Source organism: Myxine glutinosa, chromosome 2, assembly GCF_964187855.1.
Source record: "Myxine glutinosa chromosome 2, kmMyxGlut1.1, whole genome shotgun sequence".
NCBI lineage: Eukaryota > Metazoa > Chordata > Myxini > Myxiniformes > Myxinidae > Myxine > Myxine glutinosa.
In genome coordinates, this window is record NC_136262.1 from 253,839,650 (window position 1) to 253,856,688 (window position 17,039).

The 17,039-nt window shown below is 43.3% G+C and overlaps 1 protein-coding gene across 1 annotated transcript in view; it reads right to left on the reverse strand.

The window, feature by feature from the left end:
- Window positions 1–757: 757 nt before the first annotated feature.
- Window positions 758–17,039, reverse strand: part of LOC137416035 (arylamine N-acetyltransferase, pineal gland isozyme NAT-3) — a 33,019-nt gene continuing 16,737 nt past the window's right edge. Inside the window, exons 5-7 of the mRNA XM_068101561.2 lie at window positions 10,689–10,813; window positions 10,344–10,569; window positions 758–3,193 (exon numbers count right to left, since the gene is read on the reverse strand). Coding sequence (XP_067957662.2) covers window positions 2,840–3,193; window positions 10,344–10,569; window positions 10,689–10,813 — 705 coding nt within the window. The 3' untranslated portion in view covers window positions 758–2,839. The remainder of the gene's footprint in view (window positions 3,194–10,343; window positions 10,570–10,688; window positions 10,814–17,039) is intronic.

The window sequence follows — 17,039 nt, forward strand, 5'->3', positions numbered from 1 at the left end:
TGGTTGGACCAGACGAGTCCTGGCAAAGCATACAACGTCCACAGAGCAGCCGCAGCCACAGCAGCAACGACAGCAGCGTGGGGCCTTGACGGCAGTTCCGGAGCAGGGCCGCGAAGGAACGGCGGCTGTTAAACGCGCCGATCGTGCTGCAGTACCATTGGACCTTCCTCTCCCTCCAGCCATCCACCTACTGCCTTTCCATCCTTCTTGTGTACGTGAGTTTGTTTTGTTTGTTCTGTCCTTGGGTTAATTAAGTTGTATAAGCTAGCGTTGCACTGTGTCCCTAATATCTTCTGTAAATTATTTTCTTATCTTTCCTTCTTCCTTGGTTACTTTGAGCATGTAAATAATAGGAATAAATTTAGTAGTATTGCCAACCTTTTTGTCTTCTTCTTCTTCTTCACATCCGTGTCGCCTTTGTCTTTTCCCTATTGAATATCTGTGGCGCGATCCGGCCAACGTTCGGGAATCGGGGTAACTGTTAGGGCCGCGGGGCCTCCGCTCGGCAAAACCAACATCTTATCCGCGGTCCGTAACAATATATATGTATTATATATATATATATATATATATATATATATATATATATATATATATATATATATATATATATATATATATATAAATATATATATGTATATATATATATATATATATATATATATATATATATATATATATATATATATATATATATATATATATATATATATATATATATATATATATATATATATATATATATACAGACTTGGCATTTAATATGGAATTTATTTTTTTTCTTGACTTGGGTTTCCTTTCTGAACTCAGAATATCAATCTGGTGAGTTTCTTTTACGCTTTGGTGACTTCTTTGTTGAAAGAACCATGTCACTGATTGTCTGTCGCAGCAAGAAGTCAATAACAGGATTATATCACAGGTGGCGTGACAAAATGTACGGACAGGTACATTTGACGATTGGCTTCACAATCGGGTATATAAGGGTTGTTGCGTTCTGTATTAGTGGAAAACAACTGCTGCACATCTACAAAAGTTATTGCCGCTTCCTCTGGAGATGGTCCGTCAACTCGACAATGCTGTTTGTCATGGAGTGGTGGCTTTACGAAATTCCGGCATGAAACAGTGTGCTATTGCTCGGCAGTATGGCATCACTCAAGGTCAGGTGTCAAAGATCCCGAAACGAAATGCTCAGAGGGGTGTCCCTCCTCCAATATCGAGGCCAGGACGTCCCCGCAGAACCACAAGGAGGGATGATCGCCAGCTGCACCGGTTAATCCGCAATGGCCATACCAAGTCAGCTAATCGGCTTTGGGCTGAGTGGCAGCAACTGACAAATGTGCCTGTATCCAGAAGGCTAGTCAACCAACGACTGGTTCAAAAGCAGGCTATCGTGGCAGGCGTCACCTGAGAAAGCCACGCCTGACAAGACAACACCGCCAGCGCCGATTGCATTGGGCCAGAGAGCACCGTCAATGGCAGCCAGGACACTGGAATCACGTGATCTTCAGTGACGAGTCTTGATTTCTTGTCTATCGTCAAGATGGCCATGTCCGAGTGCGCAGACAAGTGCATGAAGCCTACAACGAAGATTGTATAGTGCCAAGAGTCCAAGCTGGAGGTGGTGGGGTGACCGTTTGGGCTGCTTTTCATGCAGGGGGCAAAATTGACCTGGTTGTTCTGAATGGAAACCTGAACCAGTTCAAGTACAGGGCCATTCTGGAAGAAACATTGCTTCCATTTGCTCATGTAGCCTTTCGATGAAACTTTGTCTTTCAAGATGACAATGCATGGCCTCATCGTGCTCGCATGATCCAACACTTTCTTGCTGACCATGGTGTAGAGCATATGGAGTGGCCTGCCATGTCCCCGGATATGAATCCGATAGAGAACTTGTGGGCAGAATTAACGCGTCAAATCGACAACTTGGACCAGCAGCCGACCTCTGTGCGTGAATTGCAGCAGGCTATTGTTACTGCATGGCAAGCGATTCCTGTCCAAACCTTGGCAAATCTCGTGAACAGCATGCCTCAACGTGGACGTGCTCTCCTGAATGCTTGTGGGGGTTACACGAAGTACTGAACTGTAAATTTACTGTCCGTAATCCCAGTCGTGATTTAACTTTTGTTTTTGTTCAAAAAAAATTTGGCTAATGTGCAAAATAAAGAAATACTTCTGGAAAACGTACAGAAGTTTAACACAGTACTGTCTGTGAATTGAGTTCGATATCAGTTTACATCACTTTCAAGGATCAATTTATTTGCTTCGAAATGTCAAATGTGGTTTTTGTTTCTTTTAAAGGTCACATTAACAAAATCTAGAATAATTTCAACATAATTCCAATGAACTTTTGGTTCTAAGTCAACTTGAAAAGTAAGTTCACCCCCACAAAAAAAATATTCCATATTAAATGCCAAGTCTGTATATATATATATATATATATATATATATATATATATATATATATACAGACTGTATGTACTGTATATACATACAGTCATACAGACTGTATGACTGTATGTATATATATATAACCTCAACGTACAAAGCATTGACTACTGAAATTTTCAGCCGATTTCATCCCGCAGAAGACAAGAAACGTATTTTCAGTCCCCATTTAAAGCTGCATACAGAGAAACATCCCTTATATAAAGGGAAGGGCGCTTTGTGCCCCCCTTTGATAATAAAGCTTTGTTGAAAATTTGACGACGATAGCTGAAATGGTAAAAACGTTACGGCCGGGACACGGACACACACACACACACATACACATACACACACATCGACGTGATTACAAAACCCCGTCTCCTGCCATGCAGGTGACGGGCTAACAAGTACTTTACTAACTTAGTGCAGGAGTTGATGCTGGTGGAAGCTCAAGGGGTTTATCCTTGGGAACAAGTTTGTTCGGCAAGGTGAACCCAAAAGTGTCCTTCAGAAATGCTGGGATTTCCTCTTCAGCTATCGTCCGACTTGTCTTCTGTGCTTTCCCATCTTCGTAAATGGTTGAGATAACCCGCCAACCCATATATGTGATTGCACCATCTGGAATATGCTTGCTGCAGAAGCTCTTACAGTAGAACAGAGTAGTAGGAGAAACCTGCTGATAGATACTTATGGCAATGAAGTCTCTCCAGCATTTCTTGGTTAGATCAAACTTGTAGTGTGGGACCCAGCCACCACCTTTTTGGGGCACCTGGATGGCAAAAATATCATCCATAGTTACCATTAGTAATGAAAAATGTGTTTATTAAATGCACAACACTGACTTAAACACGCTTTAGTTACAATGTTGTTCGTATTTAACCCTGTTTTGTATCCAAGGTCAAGACTCGTGGAAGAGCGAGAACATAGATTGGATTAAGATGCAACAGAACAATGGAGACTTAACAATTTCCATCTTCGCTGTCTATGACGCATCCTTGGCATCACGTGGAAGAACAGATACACAAATATAGAAGTCCTCTCCCAGGCAAATCTGCCAAGCAGCCTTGCATTCATTAATCAAAGACGACTTTGATGGCTTGGGGGTGTGCACAGGATGGAGGATGGACATATCCCAAAGGACGCCCTATATGGGGAGATAGCCGGGGCCAAAAGACCAAAAGGGCGCCCAAAGGATGTCTGTAAGCGGGATATGAAAGACCTATATGCACATCAATTTTGACACGAGTGAACTGTAGCTAACTCCAGAGGCACATGACAACATCAATTATGGGCTGGGATAAGTCATCATGATGATCAGTGGCTGGAGAAGCTGCACAACAGACACTGTCGCTGCAAACATAATCCCACAACTACAGGAGATGAAAACCACACCAACGACTTCAGATGCGGCAGCCATGGTAGACTCTGTCGCTCCCAAATCGACTTGTAGTCACTAAGTGTGGTCAAGCAACAGATGTCATTGCTTGACCCCACTTAGCCAAGACAGACGTCATTCATGCAATATTATAAGGTAAATAAATCACCAACATTGAAAACGTGATCTCGAAAAAGTGAGGACACCTTTTTCATGTTAATAGAGTATCGCCTCTAGTTCAATAGGGCATGAGATGCCGAACATGATGTGGGCAGATGCCATCTCTATGATTTGAAAGTAATTTAAAGGTCAATAGGGTTAAATTTGACATTTTGCCAATTACGCAATTATGCATTTTTAATAGACTGTGCCAACAATGTGATGACTAAATATCTTAATTAACTAGAAAGGCACTTGGTAGAGAGCATACCTCTGCCAGGCTGAAGAGTTTATGTGTTTGTATCTCACTGATAGGCCGGATCTGGATTCGGACCTGAACCAACATCTAATCGGCTTGTTCTTGGCACCAAATCAAGTCGTCCACCAAGTATAGTTAAAACTCGTCCACAACTTTCCCCTGCAGTGTTTTATTCAGTGGTACATTGCAACACGCTGTTCTTCTTCCTATTTGAAAGGCTTTTTTCAATTTCCTCATCAAAGCATTCCATTTGAAAAAAAATATTCAATCTCTTACAGTTCTTCCTTTCTGCATTCTTTAAACTCACCTAAATTCCACCCCTCTAACGTTTTCAAACGGATCTCACTTGAAAATCACAATAAACCCAGTTTGTAATAAATGTTCATTTTTCATTCATCGTCCACTTTCTAAACTGGCCTGGTTTAGCCTGGTGTTGGATTTGTGGTTAGGGTGCCGGCTTGGGATCCTATGATCCTGGCTTTGAATCCCGGTCGATCGCTGAATTAACGCCAGGGGGGTTGACTCAGCCTGTCATCCTTCTGAGGTCGGTAAATTGAGAGTTCACTGATAATTCCATGTGTCGCAAGAGGCGACTAACAGGGTTGGTGGCAGGAAGGACATCTGGCCATAAAACATTGCTTCAAAAAGGGGACCCACAGTGCCCAAAAAAGGCCAACCCCTGCTCTGCAGTGCAAAATGGCCTCTAAAGGTGGTCCTTGTCCACTTTATAAACTCCACCCTCACCTCTCCGTTTCAATTCTCCCCCCTCCCCTCCTAAATTCCCCCCTCACCACTCCACTCCCCTTATAATCTCCCCCCAACCATCTTTCTCCAATTCTCCTCCCTCCTCCTCAAATCTGCCTCCTCCCAGCTTCCTCTCCCTTCAATCTCATACCTCCACCTCCTCCAACCTTCTACTTCGCTCTGCCATCAACCCCCCCCCCCCCTCCTCAAACAATGCCGCACTGTGCCTCATCCCATCACCATCAATATGACACATTATTAACAGCCCTCCCTACCCTCTCACCCCTCATCTTACCCTACCCCTCCCCTGTCCTTTATTTGTGGTGACATCAATTGTCACCATGCCAGTTGGCTGGGTGTGGGTACCTCTCTCACCAGCCACGGCACCTCAGCAAAGGACTTCTGCGACCAACTGGCACTGACACAATCTGTCAATTTCCCGACCCAGATCTCAGTCAACGGAGCATCTTCTCTTCTCGACTTGGTTATGACAAACTTCCCTGCAAATGTCTGCTGCTCTTCTTCTGCTCCAATCGGCTCATCTGATCATGTGCTTGATAAAGTGGATATCTCTATGGCCATTCTCAGAGAGCCTTCCTCACCGTCGACGAGTGTGGAATTTCACTCAGGCCGACTGGCACGGTCTTCAAGCAGCCATCAATCATTTGGACTGGTCTCCCATCTCTACTGCCTCTGACATCAAATCTTCCTGGGAATTCTTCCAAAGTAAACTGCTGTTTCTCTCTCCTCTCTTCTTTCTCTCTCCTCTCTTCTTTCTCTCTCTCTCTCTCTCTTCTTTCTCTCTCTCTCTCTTCTTTCTCTCTCTCTCTTCTTTCTCTCTCTCTCTTCTTTCTCTCTCTCTCTTCTTTCTCTCTCTCTTCTTTATCTCTCTCTTCTTTCTCTCTCTCTTCTTTCTCTTCTCTTCTCTTCCTCTCGCTCTCTCTCTCTCTCCTACACAGCTGACACTGCACATGACAAAGCCGAATGCCTCAACTCTGCGTTTTACCTCAGAATCTTGTGTCCCAAACCCATCTCTCTCTGTACCCACCTTACCCAGTCGTACCCCACTGCCCCTGGACTCTGTGTCCTTCTCTCCTGACAAGGTGGAGAAGCTTCTGTCAAACCTCGACTCTGATTCTGCAACTGGACCAGACGGCACCAGCCCACAGTTCCTAAATTCCTGCTCTGCCGCTCTATCTCACCCTCTCTCTGTTCTCTTCACCCTCTCTCTGTTCTCTTCACTCTCTCTCTGTTCTCTTCACTCTCTCTCTGTTCTCTTCACTCTCTCTCTGTTCTCTTCACCCTCTCTCTATTCTCTTCACCCTCTCTCTGTTCTCTTCACCCTCTCTCTGTTCTCTTCACCCTCTCTCTGTTCTCTTCACCCTTTCTTTTGCTCAATGTCATCTGCCATCTGCTTGGAAATCAGCCAACAATACCGCTTTACACAAAAAAGGTGCAAAAACAGATCCTTGCAACTACAGACCAATCAGCCTGCTCCCAATAATCAGCAAGGTCATGGAATCCATCATTGCTTCGGATATAAAATCCTTCCTCTTCTCCAATGGCTTCATCTCTGATCTTCAATTTGGATTCAGACAAGGTCACTCTACTCTAGACATGCTCCTTCTGATGTCTAAACAATGGATGGAGGTCCTTAACGCCAAACAGGAAATCAGAGCTGTCTCCTTTGACATACCTTGTGCCATCGATACGGTCTGGCACCCTTCCCTGCTCACCAAAATCTCCTCTTATGGTATCCATGGAAACCTCCACGCATGGCTTGCCAACTTTCACTCTGGTCGCAGTCAACATGTGGCCCTGATTGGAATTCTCTCATCTCCCCTTCCTGTCCAAGCTGGAGTTCCTTAAGGCAGTGTTCTGGGCCCTGTGCTTTTTTGGTATTCATGAATGATCTCTCCGACTTTGGAAAATCCTCTCTATCGCTTTGCTGATGCCTCCACTCTCCGCACTCCACATCTCAACCATCAGATCAGCAGTCAGCAGTCTCTTCACTCCCTGCAGACCTGGACAAAATCACAAACTGGTCAAACAAGTGGAACATGTCTTTTAATCCTGACAAATCTCACACTCTTACTTTGTCTCTCTGAAAAGACCATCTGGAAAACCATCCCATCCACTTTCTCAACAATCCTCTTGAAGAAGTTCTGTCACTCAAGCTTTTGGGTCTCACTATCTGCCATGATGTTTCCTTGGAAAACCACATTTCCAAGCTGGCCTCCAAAGCCAGTCACCGACTGGTCTTCCTCAGTCGTGCAAAGTCCTTTCTGGGCACTTCTCCGCTCCTCACCACATGCAAAGCTTTCATCCGCAACTCAATGGAATTCTGCTCTCCCCTCTGGGCTGGTGCTCCTGCCTCACACCTAGCTCGGCTTCACGCTGTTGAAACTAAAGCATTCAGGATCATTGGAATCTCCAGCGATGAAGCTGATTCTGAGGGCCTTTCACTCTCTCACTGCCGGCAGGTTGGTGGTCTTTCTGTCTTCTACCGACTCCTCTCTGGCCTTGCCCCCCAGCTCTCTCTGGGCTCTGTCCCCCAAATATTCCGGCAGGACGCATAAAATCTGCCAGCAACCCTCTTCTGGTGAAATTGCCAAAATCAAGACTCTCTATTCACCTTCACTCCTCCATTCCTCTTTTCTCCCGCCTCTAGAACAATCTCCCACACTCTCTTCAATCCCACTCCTCCCTCCAGGTCTTTAAAACAGCTGTTCACCACCATATCTGATCTTCCCCTATCCAAAACCTTGATCTTTTCTACGCCCGTTAAAGCATCCCAAATCTGCCTCTTTCAATCCCCAACTTCTTTCCTGAAATTCCTAGTAGTGTTCATTTGCTTTAAACCGTGTAGACCTCCCTCCTCCCCCCAGCCATCTCCCTTCCACAGATCTACCGACGTCCCTGTTTTCTACTGTTGTTGTACTTGTGTGCCTCCGTCTCTCTCCCCCTCTCGCCCTCTCGTCTCCAGCTCCCTTCATTGAATGTTTTATGTGTCCGTGCATGTTTTCATGGTTAATGTGTTAGTTCTCACACGAGCCTCTATTCTGTATACAAATATTTTTGAAATATCATGTTGTATATCGCTTTTCACCCACTCTTTCAATGGTGAAGAATCACTTACACATTAAATAATTCCCGTATCCGAATCCATGTTCAGATCTTCACCAAAATTGAATAAATTCTTCCTTGTCAGATACGGAACCTGTCCAACAAGTTTCGTCCGAATCCATCCATAACTTTTTGGTATATCCTGCTATGTATCGTTTTTGGCCCTAACCCCAGTGGTGAAGAATCACTTTAATAATTAAATAATACTCATATCCGAATCCATATTCAGATCTTCACCAAAATCGAATCGAATCGTCCTTGTCAGACACCCAACCGGTCCACCAAGTTTCGTCCTTTTCCATCCATAACTTTTTGATATATCCTGCTATATATAGTTTTGGCCCTATCTCCCAATGGTGAAGAATCACCTGAAAAATTATAGTAGCCGAATCCGGATCTTCATCAAAATCTGATCATTTCGTCCTTGTCACATATACTGTCACATATACCTCCCCACCAAATTTCAACAAATTATGTTACTCATGCATCCCTCCCACCTCTTTGAGTCCATCAGTGACTATAAGGCCGATCATGGATCATAATGTGTCGATGACATAGTGTTTTGTTTCTCTCATGATCACAAAATAAATTACTTTATGTGTCCTGAGTTGGAGAGGGCTGAGTCTCGGTCTTTGACACAGTGAAGCATGACCAATAGGAAAACAAGAAGACGTCATGCGGAGCATGATACTTGCAAAATACGCCCCCCCATCCCCAAGAAAAAAAATTCCATTGATACAGCAAATTGTCCATTTAATCAAGATTAAAATTGACAATCTTGATCAAAGCTCGGGTCAATACGAAGAAAAGTGACGATTTTTCAGATGAAAAATTATGATTTTGGAAGGTTGACCTTGAGTTGACCTTTTGACCTCAAAAAGTTGGTTTCCCTATTTAGTGACTCAATGTGCAAATGCTGTTCAATTTTCAAGTCAATCGGATGAAAATTGACGGTTTTTCAGATAAAAAGTGATTTTGGAAGTTTGACCTTGAGTTGACCTTTGACCTTTTGACCTAAAAATAATATCTTTCCCAATTTAGTGACTCGATATGCAAATGCTGTTCAATTTTCAAGTCAATCGGTTGAGAATTAATGGCTTTTTAGATGAAAATTGATGATTTTTAAAATTTGACCTTGAGTTGACCTTTGATCTTTTGACCTCAAAAATAGTATGTTTCCCAATTTAGTGACGATATGCAAATGCTGTTCAATTTTCAAGTCAATCGGTTGATTATAATTGACGGCTTTTTGATGATTATATTGAAAATCGATTTTTAAAATTTGACCTTATGTTGACCTTTGACCTCAAAAATAGTATGTTTCCCAATTTAGTGACTTGATATACAAATGCTATTCAATTTTCAAGTCAATCGGATTTAAAATGGCGATTTTAGAAATATGACCTCGATGACCTTTGACCTCAATCAATAGGCTTCTCAATTGGGACGACCTATACAACGTGCTGAAGTTTCGTGACGATCGGTTTAGAATTGTGACCTGTAGGCCGGTGACAAACAGACAGACAAACAGACAGACAAACAGACAGAACCACAAACGGAACCGACCAATATACTTGAAAAATCTTCGATTTTGCAAGTAATAAATAAGAAAATAATAAATGTGTTTCAGGTGTGGTGCTACAGGTGGATATTAAAGATTAGATGGCAGAGTATAGTTAGCAACAAAGAGGTTATTGTAGCAGGTAGGAGCGAAATGGTAGGAGAGAAACCAACATTGCTGAGTAGCATAACAGAGAGAAAGTCAGCTTATTTTGGATTTATAACAAGAGGATCCCGAGACAAAATGTCAACGTCATGGAAGGTAACATTGAAGGAAAAAGAGCATTGGGAAGACCAAGAGGAATGTGAATAGATGCTATCAAAGAATGGTATGTTAACGAAGACTATAGGTGGCTGAAAAGTAAAGCGGAAAAAACAGAAGCATGGAGATTCATGATTAGCAACCTTTGGATCGAAGATGCTACTTAAATGGAAAAGAAAGAAAGAAGAAACCAAATTCCATGTCGCTGGGTTTCAGATTTGCAGGAGGACTCCGATTCTCTCTATGTAAATGTATATTGTACATTGTTTAGCGTCACTCCCAGTGTGAGGGGGTATTATTTATTTTCATGTGTTATACACTTTACAGAATGTTGGTGCTGTCAAAGCAGTTTGTTGGCGAGGGTGATAAAAGGTGGTTTGTCATTGCCTTCGCTTCCCAGAAGGGGGACTACATGAAGCATTGTGATAACGTACACAGCCAGGTGTGGTAGTACCCAGGCCGGTGATGTTGAGCTGCTCCATGAACCACATTCCAGAATCCAAACGAAGTCGAAACGTCCCATTGACTTGAGCATCTATTATTCCATCCTCCAGGAATAGTGGTAGCCGGAAACCAGAGCCAAAGCCAACATCAGCCAGGACATGAAGCCCAGATGATAAGGTCACCAAAGTCAACATATGATATCCAGGTGGGCCATACCTGATAGGAGCACATTAATCATGGATGTCATTACCCAGCTCACAATAATATAAAAGGAACATAATATTTCATTCATGATGATGTAACTGAATATGTGAGGAGTGGAGATGTTTGCTTACTGCTGTATGTGCAGGTGATACACAGTAGCTGCTATGAGAGTAACACTAAACCCCATCTGTTCAAGAAGCCAAGCAAACAGGCGATTCAGTTCATAGCAGAATCCACCTCGGTGTCGCCGCACAACCTGTTGGCGCAGCAGCACAGCGGCCAGGTTGTTACGGGTTATCATGCACCCACAGAATCTTCCGTGATCCTTATAATAAACATGGTTTTCATGTAGGTGAGTGTGGTTGATTGACATTTAGTCCCTGAATTAAATTCATGATAGGCCAACCTGTAATTTAAGTGAAAATTGTTTAAAGTAAAGCACACAAGTGAAAAACAGAACTCGAACGACACTCTTCGACTTCGCGAGGTTCTTAAGTTATCTTAAGAGACCCCGCCGCCCCCCCTTCCCATGCCCCTTCCCCCCCCCCCCCCCCCCCCCAAGCCCTCTCCCTCCAACATTTCTCCTGATGTGCCTGTTCTCTGCTGTTGTACTTGTGTGCTTCCCTCTTCTCCCCATCTTGTCTCCCAATCCCTTTAGCATATGTTTTATATGTCAGTTTCTCTTTTTGTGTTTAATGTAAGCTCTTACACGAGCCTCTTACAAGACGGCCTTCATTAGATAAGTGTGCACGACGAGCAGCTAGTTCTTTATGTCTGTGAGTACTGTACACATGACGAACAGCTTTTATTATATTGCTGTGAGCAATGTAGTGTCTTTTAAAAGCAGCTTTGAGCTCGTCTCTGTGAGCACTATTGTACTCACTACAAGCAGCTTTGAGCTCGTCTCTGTGAGCACTATTGTACTCACTACAAGCAGCTTTGAGCTCGTCTCTGTGAGCAACATTGTACTCACTACAAGCAGCTTTGAGCTCGTCTCTGTGAGCACTATTGTACTTACTACAAGCAGCTTTGAGCTCGTCTCTGTGAGCACGATTGTACTCACTACAAGCAGCTTTGAGCTCGTCTCTGTGAGCACTATTGTACTCACTACAAGCAGCTTTGAGCTCGTCTCTTTAAGCACTATTGTACTCACTACAAGCAGCTTTGAGCTCGTCTCTGAGCACTATTGTACTTACTACAAGCAGCTTTGAGCTCGTCTCTGTGAGCACTATTGTGCTCACTAAAAGCAGCTTTGAGCTCGTCTGTGAGCACGATTGTACTCACTACAAGCAGCTTTGAGCTCGTCTCTGTGAGCACTATTGTACTCACAACAAGCAGCTTTGAGCTCGTCTCTGTGAGCACTATTGTACTCACTACAAGCAGCTTTGAGCTCGTCTCTGTGAGCACTATTGTACTTACTACAAGCAGCTTTGAGCTCGTCTCTGTAAGCACGATTGTACTCACTACAAGCAGCTTTGAGCTCGTCTCTGTGAGCACTATTGTACTCACTACAAGCAGCTTTGAGCTCGTCTCTTTAAGCACTATTGAACTCACTACAAGCAGCTTTGAGCTCGTCTCTGTGAGCACTATTGTACTCACAACAAGCAGCTTTGAGCTCGTCTCTGAGCACTACTGTACTTACTACAAGCAGCTTTGACCTCGTCTCTGTGAGCACTATTGTGCTCACTAAAAGCAGCTTTGAGCTCCTCTCTGTGAGCACGATTGTACTCACTACAAGCAGCTTTGAGCTCGTCTCTGTGAGCACTATTGTACTCACAACAAGCAGCTTTGAGCTCGTCTCTGTGAGCACTATTGTACTCACTACAAGCAGCTTTGAGCTCGTCGCTGTGAGCACTATTGTACTCACTACAAGCAGCTTTGAGCTCGTCTCTGTGAGCACTATAGTACTCACTAAAAGCAGCTTTCAGCTCGTCTCTGTGAGCACTATTGTACTCGCTAAAAGCAGCTTTGCGGTCGTCTCTGTGAGCACTATAGTACTCGCTAAAAGCAGCTTTGCGGTCGTCTCTGTGAGCACTATTGTACTCACTAAAAGCAGCTTTGAGCTCGTCTGAGCACTATTGTACTCACTACAAGCAGCTTTGCGCTCGTCTCTGTGAGCACTATAGTACTCACTAAAAGCAGCTTTGAGCTCGTCTCTGAGCACTATTGTACTCACTAAAAGCAGCTTTGAGCTCGTCTCTGTGAGCACTATGGTACTCACTAAAAGCAGCTTTGAGCTCGTCTCTGTGAGCACTATTGTACTCACTACAAGCAGCTTTGAGCTCGTATCTGTGAGCATTATTGTACTCACTACAAGCAGCTTTGAGCTCGTCTCTGTGAGCATTATTGTACTCACTAAAAGCAGCTTTGAGCTAGTCTCTGAGCACTATTGTACTCACTACAAGCAGCTTTCAGCTCGTCTCTGTGAGCACTATTGTACTCACTAAAAGCAGCTTTGAGCTCGTCTCTGTGAGCACTATTGTCCTCACTACAAGCAGCTTTGAGCTCGTCTCTGTGAGCACTATTGTACTCACTACAAGCAGCTTTGAGCTCGTCTCTGTGAGCACTATTGTACTCACTACAAGCAGCTTTCAGCTCGTCTCTGTGAGCACTATTGTACTCACCACAAGCAGCTTTGAGCTCGTCTCTGTGAGCACTATTGTACTCACTACAAGCAGCTTTGAGCTCGTCTCTGAGCACTATTGTACTCACTACAAGCAGCCTTGCGCTCGTCTCTGTGAGCACTATTGTACTCACTAAAAGCAGCTTTGAGCTCGTCTCTGTGAGCACTATTGTACTCACTAAAAGCAGCTTTGAGCTCGTCTCTGTGAGTACTATTGTACTCACTAAAAGCAGCTTTGAGCTCGTCTCTGTGAGCACTATTGTACTCACAACAAGCAGCTTTGCGCTCGTCTCTGTGAGCACTATTGTACTCACTAAAAGCAGCTTTGAGATCGTCTCTGTGAGCACTATAGTACTCACTAAAAGCAGCCTTTAAGCTCGTCTCTGTGAGCACTATTGTACTCACTACAAGCAGCTTTGAGCTCGTATCTGTGAGCACTATTGTACTCACTAAAAGCAGCTTTGAGATCGTCTCTGTGAGCACTATAGTACTCACTAAAAGCAGCTTTGAGCTCGTCTCTGAGCACTATTGTACTCACTAAAAGCAGCTTTGAGCTCGTCTCTGTGAGCACTATTGTACTCACAACAAGCAGCTTTGCGCTCGTCTCTGTGAGCACTATTGTACTCACTAAAAGCAGCTTTGAGATCGTCTCTGTGAGCACTATTGTACTCACTAAAAGCAGCCTTTAAGCTCGTCTCTGTGAGCACTATTGTACTCACTACAAGCAGCTTTGAGCTCGTATCTGTGAGCACTATTGTACTCACTAAAAGCAGCTTTGAGATCGTCTCTGTGAGCACTATAGTACTCACTAAAAGCAGCTTTGAGCTCGTCTCTGAGCACTATTGTACTCACAACAAGCAGCCTTGCGCTCGTCTCTGTGAGCACTATTGTACTCACTAAAAGCAGCTTTGAGCTCGTCTCTGTGAGAACTATTGTACTCACTAAAAGCAGCTTTGAGCTCGTCTCTGTGAGCACTATTGTACTCACTAAAAGCAGCTTTGAGCTCGTCTCTGTGAGTACTATTGTACTCACTAAAAGCAGCTTTGAGCTCGTCTCTGTGAGCACTATAGTACTCACTAAAAGCAGCTTTGCGCTTTACAGAACCCACTGCATAGCTAGCTTTGGAGGTAGCCTTTTTCTTCTCACTTTCATCGAGGAACTTGTCACGTGCCCGTGATAAAATCATCTGCCTGTTATTTGCATATTATTTTCTATTTTGCGTTATTTTATTTTGCTGACCAGAAGGCATACTGGAGGTAGCTACTGTGGCGGTTCTTTCCCTTTGAGAGACCGGATAACATCCGGTCGCTCCTCGAATGTAAACTGGTGTAGTTTTAAGGTTCCCTCCAACCAATAGGTTGGGGACAGAGGGGAGGGGCGGAGCCTCTCAGGAGGAATTTATGCACGGCCGGATGTGAAAGACACTCTCGAGGTTTTTGTACACCGCACCTTTCCTATGCCATGTCCAGGCGCTGCATATAGTCATTGTCGGGCACCGAAGGGGGCTCGGCAATGACGCACGCTGAAAGGGAGTACTGTGAAATGGGGTGAATAGGGACAGCAAGGTGAATAGGGACACAAACTGAAAAAAGTTCCGAAACTTTTTTCGCTGAAAATTGATGACCATACTGATTTGTTGATATTTGGGTTGAAAGTGTTCTCTTGTTTTTTTAAAAAGCAACTTATAGTCCCTATTAACCCCATATATGGGTTAAATAGGAATAAATAGGATTTTTATGGCTGTCCCTATTCACCCCGTTTTACGGGTGAATAGGGACAGTCACTAATACAAAAAAATAATCATCAAGAAACAATCCTGAGTTTCCAACTTATTGATAAATTGATAGCTCAGATGGATGCACATAATATGCACCCACAATATAAACCACGGTGCCAATGAAAAAAAAAATGGGATAAAAAGTTTCTCCAAACTGTCCCTGTTTCTTGATTATTATTTTTTTGTATTAGTGACTGTAAAAATCCTATTTATTCCTATTTAACCCATATATGGGGTTAATAGGGACTATAAGTTGCTTTTTAAAAAAACAAGAGAACACTTTCAACCCAAATATCAACAAATCAGTATGGTTATCAATTTTCAGCGAAAACAGTTTACGAACTTTTTTTCAGTTTGTGTCCCTATTCACCCCATTTCACGGTACTCAGTTTTCACTCTGGTTGTTTGTTGTACACCGCACCTTTCCGATTAGATGCCATCTCCAGGCGCTGCATATCGTCATGGCCGGGCACCGAAGGGGGCTCGGCAGTGACGCACGCTGAAAGGGAGTACTCCGTTTTCACTCTGGTTGTTTGTTTGTTTGTTTGTTTTCTTGCTTTCTTGTTTGTCCGGGCTATATCACAGCCATCATTTGAGCTAGGAGGCTAAAATTTTGACACAATAGTGAGCAAGTACTTTTTCAAAAACGCTATTTTTTGTTTTTTGATTAATCAATTAATTGAGGAGTTATTTAATTATTAGCGATTAATTAAGTATTTATTTGATCTTACTATAATTCACCAAATGTGCGTCTGTCTGTTCGAAGGTACCGTAAAAACTGCTGAACCGATCGCAAAGATATTTTGGGTGGGTAATCCTGGGACCCCTGGGAGTAAAATAGGCTATTTAGTTTTCCCAATTTCAGCTTTGGTCTCCAGCATTCTCAGGTTTGGACTCCCACATAACTTTCGCGTTCGCATAACGTTCATTGTGACGATGTTCTCATTGTGACGATGTTGTGACGATGTATGTGTTTACGGTAGTGTTTGACGTGATGGTGTGAACATAATTTCGTAATGTTTTTCGTTTCGTAATCCTTTAATGAACGTTTAATGTTTAATGAACGTTTAATGCCCTTCGACGTCCGGGGCCGCACGCGTGCTACACTGGACGGGCCAGCGTGTACCTTGCCCTTTGCCGTCAGGCTCGGGTAAACCGCTGAGCCCCATCCGTGATGGGGACTGGGGCTTGAGACAGTGTCCCACGAACGAGGAATTCCCAGTAAGCGCGAGTCATCAGCTCACGTTGATTAAGTCCCTGCCCTTTGTACACACCGCCCATCGCTACTACCGATCGGACGGTTTGATGAGATCCTCGGATCAGCCCCTGCACGGGCCGTTCTCGGCTCGTGCTGATGCACCGAAAAGATGAGCGAACTTGACTGTCTAGAGGAAGTAAAAGTCGTAACAAGGTTTCCGTCGGTGAACCTGCGGAAGGATCATTATCGGGACAATATGAGAGCGAGCGAGACGCGAGACGTACGTGGTACGTGATCGTCCATGTACTGTTTAGCCATGTACTGTTTAGATTTTGATGATTTGCGTGTGATATGATTCAACGGATGTTTATATGAATCGTTTAAAATAAAAAAGCCTTCAATTTCTGATATTTTACCTTTTCATTTGGGCTTCCCAATTGAAGCCCCACCCATAGGGGGGGTAATGTTGCTAGTTAATTAAATTTACTTTCTCTTCTGACCATTAACTCAGGCACCTTTTAAGTTAGGAAGCTGATATTTGGATATGCCAATGACCAGGTGATTTGGCTGCAAAGGCTATTTTTGATTTATTAATTAATCAATTAATCGATTAATTATTTAATTATTCGATTAATGACTAAAAAATTGTTTTTTTGTAGAGGTTACAGATTCTGATGAAATGGTGGTGGTTTATGTGTTCTATGACCGAATTGATTAATAATTTAATTTTTTAATGATTCTTATTTATTTATTTTCATTATTAATCATTTATTTATTTTCTTTCTCATTTGGCCAATATCTCAGGCACCTTTTGAGCTCGGAAGCTAATATTTGGACATGACAGTGACCAAGTGATGTGGCTATCAAGGATATTTTTGATTTAT